The 13,970-nt window shown below is 45.1% G+C and overlaps 1 protein-coding gene across 2 annotated transcripts in view; it reads right to left on the reverse strand.

Moving 5' to 3' along the window:
- Positions 1–993: 993 nt before the first annotated feature.
- LOC139340574 (E3 ubiquitin-protein ligase SH3RF3-like) overlaps positions 994–13,970 on the reverse strand; it is an 88,581-nt gene continuing 75,604 nt past the window's right edge. The window contains exons 8-10 of one of the 2 annotated variants that reach the window (XM_070976484.1): positions 11,986–12,311; positions 5,093–5,463; positions 994–4,969 (exon numbers count right to left, since the gene is read on the reverse strand). In XM_070976484.1, the coding sequence (XP_070832585.1) occupies positions 4,801–4,969; positions 5,093–5,463; positions 11,986–12,311 (866 nt within the window). In that variant the 3' untranslated portion in view covers positions 994–4,800. Of the gene's footprint in view, positions 4,970–5,092; positions 5,467–11,985; positions 12,312–13,970 lie in introns of both variants that reach the window. The other variant, XM_070976483.1, reaches the window with a different exon arrangement.

Genomic DNA, 13,970 nt, shown 5'->3' on the forward strand with positions numbered 1-13,970 from the left:
TACCCTCCGGCTCCGCTGCCCTTCATGTGACTTCGAGCTGGCACACAGACAGGAAGACAGACAGGTCTGGAGTAAAGCAGAGGAATGCTGATCGATTCCCCGCGGGGGCCTGCAGCACCTCGCTGGGAAGACGCCGCCCCTGAGGAGACCCATTTCAGCGAGGCAAACTGTGGAGAAAGTGCGTGCACGTGTACGTGCGCTGACACCTTTCGCTCCTCTCGCACTTTTCCCGCCGGAGGTGAACACTATCTCTGCACTGCAGAAATCTGAAAAATCAAAATTTGCTGCCTGCCTCCGGCTCGCCTTAAATATAGCAGTTTGAATTTGTGCGTTCGTGTCGAGCTTTTCTGTGTGAGCTTACATCCCAGATAGCTGTCATACCCCCTGCGCTCGCACACACACGCAGACATTCACACACGCGTACCCTTGTCACCTTTCGCTAGTCACTCTAAATGCAAATGGAGGTGATCATTGGAGACAGGCCCGGCTGCTGGAGAGATGAGGTTGTCATTTAAGGGGAGTGCCGGCGACGCTCTGAAATTACCAATTACACACCTCGTCCATGCCAGTGTTGGCTTGAGAACACAGGAGAGACGGAGGGAGAGAAAGGAGGAGGATGAGGAGAAAGAGAAGGAGGTGAGGGAGGGCATGAGGAGAGGATGGATGGAATGTTGAAAAGGCAGGAAGAGCAGCCTTAAGCATCCTTCACTAGCATGATAAAGCCGGTAATACTGTCAGACAACTGTACCTGGAGTGTTGCTCATAAGGCTTCCTAAGCTCATAATGAGCACACTGTGAGTGCAGATAATTAGAATTAGAGCAGGATATAATATGATTCTGAGGACGAATCCTCCAAAGGGCAACTGTAAAACCCTAATGGGCCGTACAGGTAATGTGTTTGTTAAGCATGAGGGTACACAAGTGTTTCCTTTCCCTCTCTGTGTTCTCCATCACGAAGCCGCAAAAAGACACGTGCAAAGCTGTTTTAAAACAAAGGCATTTATTGCGAAAAATGCACTTGACATGAAAAAACAATCAAAATCAGCCACGGGTCATCAGTACAAGACGATGTATAATGATCACATGGTAGAGAGCGCTGGGCACGGCCAGTGCAGAGCATGACTTCAATGGCACAAAAGGCCTATAAATATTCTGCACAATATAGAATTATATATATACTTTCTTTTTTTTGTTTTGTTTCTCTCGCTGTACCGCTGTATTCAACCCCTCAGCCCTGATGAGGCGTTCAGGCTGCACCACACATTTTCATAAAGTTCCTTTTTTTTTTCTGTAAAGAGCTACATACAGAGGCCCCCTCCCCTCACACACACAGTATCCATAGGAACAAATATGGCCGACATCTAATTCAAGATGGCAGGGTGAGCGCTCAGGCTTCCTGGAGGGACAAACACTAATTTGATATCGAGTCCATTGAAAAAACGGATGTGCAACGGTGCGTTTTATGTTGTGTTCATGTCCAATAAGAAATGACCACTGCCGCTGACGGCTTCTTCACATTTTTCAAGCCGTCACCGTGAGCTCCAAAGTGGTATTTACAACCAGGAAGCTGAGACCAAAGACGAGCTTACGTCACGGGAACAAAACGAAACACAAACGGCATGAAAACACTGGTTCGAGATATCTGATATAAAGTGACCACCGTGCAGTGGTTTCATTCCTGATGTTGTAAACTCTCCTCCTCCTCATAGCATCGACCTCGTGCACAAAAGAGTAACTGCTGACATCGATTGATCTCAGACGTGAATGAGGACTTGTGCTTAAGTTGGACTCAGTAGAAATTAGAGTCCTCCAGCTCAGCCGGGCGCACATAAAGAAAGAGGCAGGAGACGGGTTGGTTTGCCTCGTGTAAATACTTTAGAGTGTGTGTGTGTGTGTGTGTCCTGGCATTTGTAGGCACTAGGGTTTGACTGACAGGTTTTCAAGGCCAATGCAGACATTTTTGGAGTGAAGCTTCCAATGACTCATATCTTCTGCCGAAATCTGACATTTAATTTTGACCATTTTAACAGCGAATAAGCTGGCACTCCGACTTGGCTGATCTAAAACACGGTGACGCATCATAGTCTAGTGCACTTGAGTGGAATAGGTTTGAATAAATGCACAAAATTGGCCAATAAAGAAAGGAATTATGTAAAGAATCAGAGAGATCCTGACTGAAAAGCGATATTTGTCAGTCGAGCCTTAGTCTTGTAATGTGTGTTTGAGATGTGGTTTACGGTCTCCAGCTGAGCTGTGACCTGCTGGAGGAGAAAAAAAACAAAAAATCTTAATCTGGTGTTTTTGCTTTCATCTGTTGCTCCAGATGCACAGGATTACCCATAATGCACTGGCAGCAGCCTGAAGATGATTGCAGAGCACGCTGCTCTCAGTAATGACTGTGTATGTTTCTCTAACATGTTCATTGTTCACGTTTCGTCACAGTTTAAGAGATCGGGTGGGGAAAAAACAAACACTCCACGTCCAGACTTCTCGTGTTTTTGTCTCATCAGTGACAGGTCGACATGGAAAAATTAAAATTAACAAAAATTGCATGCTTTAATCTGTGAGAGTAAACTCGTGGCAGGGAGCTGCATTTCTGTGTCGGATTCTTTGTGTTGTGCTTGTTTTCTGCACGTCTGTGGAGAGCTTTCTGCAAAGTCTCACATGTGAGTGTTTATGCCACAGTCATGTCATACGGGAATAAGAAGCGACAGAAGTTTCTAAACTGTCGTGGCGCTGCAGCGTTTTGTTGACTCTGAGACGCTTTTCACCGCCGTGCTGCAGAAAAAAACAAAGAAATCCAAAGCTGTGCCGCTTTTCAGGAGCAGAATTTCTATCTGGAATTCTGTATTTGTTGTCTTTCCCATATGACGTGAATGCAGCTCAGCGAGACATGTGCTTGGCCTATGGCAGACTCTCACCTGGCTGTGACCCAATTAGACAATTGTGCGCTCGGCCAATGGGTGTGCCTCACCTGTGTGCACGTGGCCAGTCGTTGTTTGTGCTTCATTCTGGCTCAAACAGGTGAGGAAAACCATTCACGCCCTTCAATATTCACTGATACACAGTCAGCATTTAAAACCTGCTGATCTCACACACACACACACACACACACACACACACACACACACACACTGAGCGGGTCAAGCTCTGAGTTTCGCTGTGCTTCTATGTCCAGAAACAGGGGAACGAAGGTAGATGGTTGTGACTGGATGTAAACTAGACAAGCCTGGATCCACACTGAGGACGCAGAGATCCACGAAGCAGACTGACTACACACTCACTGAAGCCGTACAAAAATACTTGTTAAAGGTCGACGATATCAGAGGAGAACTTGTTGTCAAAGGTTGGCAGTTGTGTGATGACAAACTCGGGTCCCTGCCTTCTGACTTTCCCCGTTTTGCCCTCCATCGTTCACTCTTCCACGAGCATCGAATCTGCACACATTTGGTTTGGCGATATTGCTGCAGTCAGACAAAAACTCTCAACAGCATCTCAAGAAAAGGCTGAGGGAGAGGGATTATTTTTAGCTGTCTTTGTGACACTCTTGTATTTGGACCAACCGCATTAGAAACTCCAGGTTCGTTTGGGATTTTTTGTAATTTAAACTGAAAAGGCTGGATCAGGATTTTCTTATCGTGTGACAAGGAGCGTGTAAAATACAGTACGTGTGGGCATATTGGCGGGTTGTATCAAATATTAGCAAGTGCATTCTTTCTCTCTATAATCCCACAGAGAAGATCCAAAAACTTTATCAGTACAAATCAATTATTTTAAGAGTTTCTTCCTACATTCAGCAAGCCAGTTTATGCAGTTAAACCCAGCTGTGGGGCGTCTATAAAGGAATTTAAAGTCAAAAAATGGGTGTATAAATCTATGTAAGATCTAAATAGAAAAATGAATTGCCTAATCCATGTTTTACTTTTTTGTACCATTTTGTTTTTAAATTAAGATTTCTGTGACAGATCACAGCATGACTAGTTTGGGACAACACAAACATCTATTTCAACATATATATATATAAAAGAAACACAATAATGCTACATGCATTGTTATTAACATATATTGTGTTGATAAGAAACACATGAGCTTGTTGTCACAAACTAGACACGGAGATGTGCTTACAATGATCCTGGAGTGTAGGCTCACACACTTCCCTCACCACCTGCCCATAAATCTTCACTTTTCAGCCAAAGAAAGCACCCGAATTCAAGTTCTGAGGTCTCAGTGGAAAGCAGAGCTAATGCTTTTTGTGCTAGTGTTTGCTGGTGGATGATGCCAAGGAGGAGAACTGGGAGGCAGAGTTTGTCTTTCTGTGCTCTTTGAGTCTGTGTGGTTTCAGTAGTCAACATCACGGGGTCCGGACAGCGAGTCTGGTGAAGCCCCTCTGACCCCGACGCTGTCCCCGGACGACTGGCGGGAAACTCTGCCCTGCTTCCTGTGCGGTTGGTCGAAGCCGAGGCTAGCTTTCCTGTGTGTGTGTTTGTGCTGGGTGTGTGGATTAACTGGACCGACACGGGTGTCTGAGGACGGCTACTATCAATGATGCATTCAGTAGCTTCTGATTTGCTTATTTTCAGACCTAAAATTCCAGTGCAACAAAAAGTCTCCATTGAATCCAAACTTTTTCCGAGTTTTAGCAGCTTCTTAAAGCCGAGCTTCATTTTTAATCCAAAAAGCAGGAATTCTGGGAAACCAATGTCGGTCCATCCTTCGTGTGTGTATGTATGTGTGTGTGTGTGTGTGTTTTGTGACTCAGAAACAGGAACAGTGTGTGTTCTTTTGTCCACTCTTTCCAGCTCAGAAGCTCTCGACGAAGCTGCTTGGAAACAGGCCGGTCTGTCCCGTCCTCTGCAGGGTGCCTTTGTACCAGCCGTCGTCCCTCTTCTTATGGACAAACACCACGTCCCCCTCCCGCAGCTCGATCTCCGCCTCGCTCTGGGGCGGGTAGGGCACCACCACACGATACCTGCCGCACACAGAGACAGGTGTAACACACATGAAGCTGTGGGCGAGGGTGGGTGTGCATACATGATGTGTTAATCTGTCTTTATTTATGTGTTTTCCTGTGTGGATGAGTGTGTGTGCCCACCTCTCTCTGGACAGGGGTTTGGGTTCAGGCCGGAGGACCATCAGAGCGTTGCCGGCGCGTGTTGCAGGGGGCGACCTGGGGAAATTGGTGTCCAGGGAGCCCGACTTCCTGTGCAGAGGCTCCAGTCCTATGGCCCCCGCCATGTCGCTCTCGATCGGACAGGAGCCGGCTCGCCCCTGCGAGGCCATCGGGCAGGAACCTGAGCGGGCGTGGTGGTGATGGTGGTGAGGATGGTGGGCGAGGTCGGTGGCCACGGCGCCTTGGCCGGCCAATGAGGGGTCGTGGGTGGGCGGGGAGGAGGGAGGGGAGCGAGGTTTCTTCTTGGCCGCCGCCCCCGACAAGAGCTTCAATAAACCTCCTGCTTTCCTCTCCTTCTAAGGATGGACGAAGCGAGGGAAGAGGATAAGGGAGATGAAAGAGAAGGGGATGGAGGCGCAGTGAGAGAGAGGGAGGAACAAGACAACAAACAAACAGAAATGCTGGTGAGATATAGAGGAATGTCAGTTTCATGGGACCAATCTGGAAAAGTGACAAGATTGTAATGAAAACGGTGTCTGAATATCTGCCACCGCGGAGAACAAATCCACTCCCTACACATTCATCAAAAAACACGGTGATGAAGCAAACAGAAAAATATCTTCCCATTGACTCCGTACGACAGGTGGAATGAAACTGGCGACGAAAGCACAACTATTTCATCGAGAGCAGACAGTAAAGCAAGGTGAGCTGTTCGTCTTTCAATATTCATATGGACACATGGCTTGCTAGAGGACAGAGACATGAAACATCTTTTTCATGCTGCAGCTTTGGTGGAAGGACACTGAGGACGTGTCCCCTGTATTTTTTTTGCAAATGGAAATATTTGAGAAGTACTCATGATCACTTCCTTCCCCAGAGGTAGATGAGAAGTTCGACAGTACCGCTGTCACGTCCGTACAGGAGATGATCAGCTTAGCTTAGCATGAAGACTTTGTGGTTGTAGAGGAGGAAGTTCCATGCTGTGACGCCCTCGCGACAAACAGTAACAAACAGTACTTCTGCGCAGCATCTGGCAAACTCAGTGTGATCACAAGACTCTGGGAAGTCAATGCTCCCAACTGCTGTTCACCAAGAAACAATTACAGCAGGTAACTTCCCTTTCACATTTCTGTTTGAGCACGCATTAAACAGAGGAGATACGGAGTGTTAATTAGTGAGCTTAAGAGGTGCAGGGAGGTGGATTTTTTAGCTTTGGACAGAGCCAGGCGAGCTGTTTACACCTGCTTCTACTATTCATGCTCCCAACTGGATGCCCAGATCTTCTCATCTAACTCACTGCAAGAAAGTAAACAAGTGTGACAATTTGCATCTTTTAGATTAAAACATTTTCCCTCACATCTCGTGGGAGAACCATCACATCAAAATTAAAAAAAGGCGGTCTATCCTTCGCTCCTTCTCTCTCTCTGTTCACTCGTGGCTCACAAAGAAGAAAATGAGCAGACAGGTAGCCAAGCAAAGCGGTTAACGAACAAACGATGCTTCAAGCTGAATGCATGCTCGTCCACTGTGCTGGCCTGTGGTAGAATAAACTTTATTGATCACAGAGAGTGAGAGTTAATGGCACCTGTCAAGGCATATTCACGTTTTTCCATTCATGCTTGATTATGGAGGGGCTGCACAATACAGTCCATTCACTCACACTCTGTGTGATACCAGGAGGGCAGAACAGCGCTGTGTCTTTTTCTCTCAGTCAAGGCAGCGCGGATCAATGCTGAGCATGCCTGAGTGTGATTACATTTTTTTGGGTGGATGCATGAATACTCCATTATCAGCTCCGTCTTCTCCTCAGCCATCTGTTTCCTTTATATGTGGGCAGTTGGATCAGGCATCAGATTTTTTTACATTTGTTTTTCATCACTGTCTTTGCGACACTGTGATGGACAGTTGTCATGAAAACAGCAGAGAGTTGTAAATATAGAAGAGAGAGGAAGGTGCTTCTGAAAAAGAGCAGCTGTAAATAAACACAAAGCACCATAGAGGAGAGAAACCAGAACATAATGAGAGCTGTTGACCACACCAGCCTCCTTCATTACTGAACCAGGGAAAACTAATTAAACTCTCTGCTTCCAAGAGAGGTGTTAAAAAACACTAATTAAAAGCTAAAAATGATAACTTAGTGACATCCAAACTACAGAAAACATACCAAATATGACCATTTCTCAGCAGCACTTTGGAAAGCACCTGCAACCACGCCGCATGTCGACACATCTCGCCTCTTAAAGCGACGCTATGCAAGAATTGGAATTCACTGGCGCCTCTACAGATTCAGAGAGTTTACACGGCCGTCGTAAAAATGAATCTCACCTGTTTATGTTAATATACAAAAATGAGACACACGACATGCAAAAAAAGATCTGAAAGCTCAATAATAACCACTTTCAGTCAAACAAATCACATCCATACATATGGATTAGGTGCCACATTGCCAAATCACAGCGCGTTTTCCATTCCATGATGTGGGTAATTACAATAAACATCTTTCTACTTGTTTACCATCAGGAGCCTCCAGACCAAAGCTCATTTTCATGGATTTACTGTTCTCAGCTTCCGGGGTTTTCTCATCACTTCTTTCTGCGTATGTGAGCTCTCAGCTTTCACCACTTCATCTTGTAAAGAGACAGTGAGTCACAGTTGCTCACCGTGAAAGCGCAAACTTTGTGACCTTGGAAGAAACCTCTCTGCTGATTTACTTGATCGTCAGTGGTTGATGACATTCAGTGTCTTCATGTGAGAGTACTTCAAGCCATCTCTTTTCATCTCCTTTGCTCCAGTTTGAAAGATTTCTCCAAATAAAATATATTAAACATGCAACAGTATACATCTGATGATACAGCCAATCACAATTCCTGTCCAGCCTTTGCAGATGGATCTGAAACACTGGCTCCAAGCAAACCTGCCTGTGCTTCATGACTGCTGTAAGAAGAGATGACCAAGTACACCTAATTTTGGTTCTGGGCTGCAACTATTATTTCATTTTTTGTTTCTTGATTAATCAAAGTGAAAGTTCTGAAAACTCATAACTTTGGAAAAACTCTTGTATTGTGTGACAAACACTGAAACCCCCCCAAAAATTTCAATTTACCACAATATAAAAGAGAGAGAGCAGCATATCCTCATGTTCCAGAGGCGTAAGACAGCAAATATTTACCATTTTTTCCTTGATTAATGACAAATGATTGGAATAACTGTTGATTTTTCTGTTGATCAGCTCTACTCTGGTTAAACACCAACAAAATTGTACACATTCCCAGTCCAGGCACTGTAAATGTAAGTAGAATTGTGAAGGTTTTCTGTGAATGAAACCCCCTTTGTGAATTTGAATTGTGCAAAATTCTTGGCAAATATAAAGCAAGTGACAAAATCCTCTTGCAATATCTGATGAAAATCAATTCTTTAAAAAGGAAAACAATAATGATTCATAGTTTTAATGACCAGTATTAATATAGAGGTGGGACAGCATAGAAAAAAAGTGCTTACAAAGCAGGAGAGGCTGCATAAACACTTTGACTCAGCAGATCCACGGTAGAAAAGAAAACCAGCACTCCAAACACCAGAGCTCCAGAGACAAGCATTTCCCTAAATACCAAGACCTCCCTATTTCTCGCATATTGTATGAATGTGGAGCCTTTTTATTTAACTTTTCCCAAAAATATAAATCAGCGTTACATAAATCTAATGATGCTCACTGTCTGGAGTCTCCACCGACTGAAATAAACACAGAAAATGTTCCCCTGCTTTGGCAGCGTTACATTTCCTGCCTGTTGTGCAAATAAAACTTGCTTGAATCTCAATTTGGCAGAGGGAGGAGAAGATGGAGAGGAAAATAAAGGTGGATAGAAGGGGAGAAAATTGTGGGGTATATAGAGGGAGATTCAGAGAGTCAAAGAGGTTGAGGGGAGGACAGAGAGAAGATGAGGAGAGAGAAAGGATGGAGACGGCAGGGAAGGCAGAGAGAACAGAGGGACGGAGGAGGAGAGAGAGAGGAGGAGGGACGTGGGGGTGGCAGAAAAAGTGAATAATCACTCCCTCTCCTCTCTCATCTGCAGGCTTAAAGGCTTAATCTGCCTCCTGTGAGTGTGTGTGCTGGCCTGTCTCTGTGTGTGTGTGTACACGAGTGAGTCAAACTGCTGCTCCAGAATCAACCACTAGATGGCAGCACACACTCACAGTTTAATCTATCACGCACATTAAGTAGAACTTGGCATTGGAAGAGTGCCTTGCTCTGCAGCACACCGGCAGACTGCTGAACCTGTAGTGGCTTCTTTCTTCTTCTCTGTTTTTTTTTTCTCCACACACTGCAGCACAGGGTTGTTAGGATCGCTCAAGGACGAGAGGAGTGAGGCTCTGGATGCCAGTTTCCATCCACCCATCAAGCGCATAATTCTATTATTTACTCTCCCACGCTCAACACTCTTTAAAATCAAAAGAAAAATTCAAGACTGAAATGTGCACAAAGGCTGCAGCTACATCTGAAATGTGCTAATCATGGTATATTTTGCTTGATGGGCTTGTTTTCGTTGCTCCCAGCAGGCAGTTTGGTGGTCGAAAACAAAGAGGGTCTGTAGCTGAAGCCCAGCGTACACAAACATGCCTTTTAATGCCGTTTAAGTGTAAAATGTGAGGCTGTTTTTGCACTCAAAATGCAAAAAGGAAAAAAAAAGTGCTGTTACCAGAATAAAGTATGTGTTAACAAAATAGCACACAGTAAAATGGGACTGTGAATGCTGGGCCTCTATTAAAAACTCTTGAATATGCAGTCAAACATAGTTTTTACAGACATTTTTAGACTTTCTCTGGACGTGCTGAAATCTTGCAAGCACGGCTGACAGCCATTTATTTGGCAGATGCCCTGCGTGCCCAGACTTCTTGGAAACGGTCTACCATCATATCTCAATGTCCAACGTGATGTGTGTCTGTAATGCTGGCTGCGCTCGAGACAGTGTGACAGTGTGTCGAGCAGAGATTATGCTAACTGTGTCTGCCAGACAGTTATCATAGCTGCTTCATCATTCCTCTGTAACAAAGACTGACTCTGTGCGGCCTCATCGCCACCCTGACTTCAAACCTGACGTTCCTGCGCTGCCAAGCTCAAAGCAACAAAGGTAAGGGCTGCGAATGAGGGCAAGGATGAACATTTTTAAAAGGGGTAATATGATGATATTGTTTGGGACTGAGAGTGACAGGAGTTGTATTTTTGTGCCAATGCTCCGTATCTTTAAATGTGATCTATTCAGCGACCCTGCCAAAAAACTGAGAAGTGTTCTGGTTTTCCTCCAGAATTTTAATCCTGTCAAGGCATAAAAAGCATCTGAAACGGCATTTAAATCATAATTGGATGCTACAAGTACAACTGTGCTGCAAAATCCATATTGAGAGGTTGTTTTGGGCAGAGCAGCAGCTCATTAAGGCGGAGTGAGGCAGGTTATCCCTTAAGATTAATGGACAGCTGAGAAAAATCATTCCAAAACAAACTAGAATGATTTAAAAACAATTTTGTGATAAGGTGGGAGTTCTTTAATATCGGAATGACATGAAAGGACCGACTGAGACAGTACTTTAACCATCTTCTTCCTGTTTTTATGAGACATATTCAGCACAGGAGTTATAATTCTGAATCCGAGTTCAAGCCATCTCTGAGTGTGACGATGTAAACAAGGCTGCAGCCTGCTGTTCCATAGTCAATGAGCTGTTTGTCAGCTAGCCATAGATTAGCTGTCCCAGACAGTGGAGCCAACAGTGAAACAAATCGAGCTGAGACAGATGCGAGCTTTCAGTGCCATCCTTCACTGTCAGCTCGGCCCGATTTAACATCCACGGCTTTAACGCCGCAGATCTCACAACATATAGGACGCCGTTCAGCATTTGTGCCAGCTGCCTGGGTGAATGACTCTTATACTGAGGGAGGAGAGGACGACTGGCACGCCGCTCGCACACACAGCAGATTTCACATTTCTTCACCTGTCGTGGTGTTAAAGTTAATTAAAATACACCGTATATAGTGTGAGCTTTATTTACAAGACGAATAAACCGTCTGGGATCACAGGAAGTGGAAGTGGCACCATGCAGTTTTTCTTCTTGCACTTATTCTCTGTGTGGTCTGAAGCAAGAGGGATTGAGTTCCTCTTCATGGACTCAAAACACACAATCCCTATTTGATCTGCCACATTGTCGTTAATCAATTAGTCGATTTACAGAAAACGACCCTGCAAGAGTTGTGATGTGTAATATCTATCCTTTTTCGGGCAGAGAAACCAAACCTTCCACAGTTACAGCTTCTCATGTTGGGGTAAATCAATACGTTTTGGGTTTTGAAGTGCTGATCAGACAAGATCAGCTCTTTGAAGACATCACACTGGGCTTTAGAACACTGCAACAGGCATTTTTCACTGTTTTCTTCCATCTTATAGACCGCGTGATTAACTGATTAAAAGACAATAATAAGCAGATTAATTGATTTGTAATTGATTTCACTGCTTGCAAATTGGCTCTTTTGCTGCATGTTCGTGTGTATTGGCATGTACGGTATGGTCTGAGTTGTCTAAATTGATTAATACAAGAAAATTCTTGCATTAGATCAGGTCAGATCAGCGCTCAAAGATTTATTTTATGATCAAGAGTTACGATTTGCGTGGTGACTGCATTCAGCTCTTGATTGTTCCGTACATGTGGAGAAATTATTAGGAGTTGCGTTGAAATAGCAAGACATACAATTATTCTTACAGATAAAGTGCTCTGGAGACATTAGTGGCTATTTCCACAGTGCATTTTTCACAGTAGAGTCTTGAATGTTAGCGCAAAATGGCACATCAGAAAACAAGCCAGTGATTGCAGTTATTTGCGAGGACGAGGCTCACCTTCTCTGCTTTGGGTGCGAGGCCGCCCTGGGTGGGGGCGTGGGAGGGGCCCGGCAATGGCGGCTGCAGGGGGATTGCTGGTTCCCCGTTGAGGAGCACCGCTGACACGTTAGGAGGCGTGAGGCAGGAGAGAGGGGAGGAGAGGGGCAGGAGGGGCCGCGAGGCCGGGGAAGAGAGGGGTGAGGGCCCTAAGCTGGGTCCAGGGGACACCATGGAGAGAGGACGACCCGACTGGCCGGGGCAGCGCGAGGGGGAGGAACTTTGAGGACGCAGGGGGGAGATGGCCACCGTGGGGCGCTCTGGGCTTCCAGCAGGAGGACTGTGGACTGAAACAGATGCAAACATATGTGTGTCAGTACAGTTTGAAGAGCCTTTTGATGAGCGCAGTCATCAGCATTTCAGAGGGGGAACGTGCCAATATTTCTGCTGCTGCATGAACACACAGTATGTGAGACAATTAACACTATAATAAAAACAAATGCACTATCAGAGACAGACAGTCACCGCTTCCTGCAAGGTGTAGCCACGCTACTGCATTGTTTTACTTAAAATCACTCTGATGTCTATTTTTATACACTGGGTAATGCAAAATGCAACTACGTGACACATTGTTCTGCTTAAGTCTTGAAGGCTTAAGCGCAGGGCTGCAGTCACACATGTGGGAAATTAGAGAAGCATGTGAGCAAATTTCCATCTTCGCTTTGCGTGCAGCTCAACTTTGGTGAAGTTTGATCCAAATTATGTGTGACTGTACCCTAACAATGGCAAAGGCGCATAAAGGCAGAGAAATGCTGGAGATACAGTACATTTGGAATTATTATTACAATTATTTATAAAGCATTTATTTAAAAGTGTGGAGTTCAAGAATCTTCCCTTCACCTCCCTCACTCGTCTTTGGTCTACAAAAGGAGGATGTGCAAATCCGAGGGCGTGATGCTGAAAATTCAAAGCACCTTGCTCAAAATGCGAAAGAACAGAGGATGCTGTGAATAATCTAAACTCAGCTTGAGGCTCTAATTCTGAACAAACCCCTTGCAGAAATAAAAACTGGCTGTGAGTTTGGAGCACTTTCGTCAGCCTTTAATTTGTATGAGGACATTTGGTGCTCATGAGGATAAAAGTACACAGAAATACACACCCACATAAGCATACAGGCATGCGCGCACACACATAAGCGTGCACACACACACGCAGGGTTGCTAGCCACCTGCTCTTCTACACTGCAGTACTCAGGCAGAAATCCACAGAGAGGTGCACTGGTCATGTGATAAAACCACTAAACGCCAGAACTATGCACATACTTTATTTTGTAATGGAGACCAGATGTGTGTCTGTTTGTGTGTATGTGTGTGCGTGTGTGTGACAGAGAGAGAAAGAGAAAGCGAGAGGGAGAGAAACAGAGGGAGAAGTGGAAAGAGGCTGACGGAGAGAGGCATGAAGCTCTGTCATTACGCCTCCATAAAACAAAAAGCACAGTGATGTCATTCGGCTGTGTGTTTGTGAGTCTGTGTGTTCAGTTGTGTGTATACGTACGTGGGAGAGCACATGTCTGTGTCTGTGTGTGTGTTATTCTTGGCACTGTTCGAACAGTGTGTACTCTTCAGCCTCCCAAAAGAAACCTTCGCCATTATTTTCTTAGAGGGTGAAAGAAAAGATACAAAGAGAAAGAGAGAAAGGGGAGCTGGAGAGACGAAGGCAGATATGGGGTGGGCTTTGCACAGAGGCAGGTGTGTGCGTTGGTGAGAATTGTGCGCGAGTGTGTGCGTGGCAGGCGCAAACAGTACCGCTGCGTGCTCAAAGCTCTTAGTGTCTCTTGTGTATACTGTACTGTATGTGCACAGTGTATGTTTGCATGTTGTACCACTGCAATTGAGCTAAATTATTGCAATTATTCGACTGTGAGTTACAGTGTGTTCTTGTAACTATTCTGCAATAGCGGCTGGTGTTCAGTGATGATTCAGTGGGTTCACGTAGTGCAGAGGGAA

This window comes from Chaetodon trifascialis, chromosome 12 (genome assembly GCF_039877785.1).
Source record: "Chaetodon trifascialis isolate fChaTrf1 chromosome 12, fChaTrf1.hap1, whole genome shotgun sequence".
NCBI lineage: Eukaryota > Metazoa > Chordata > Actinopteri > Chaetodontiformes > Chaetodontidae > Chaetodon > Chaetodon trifascialis.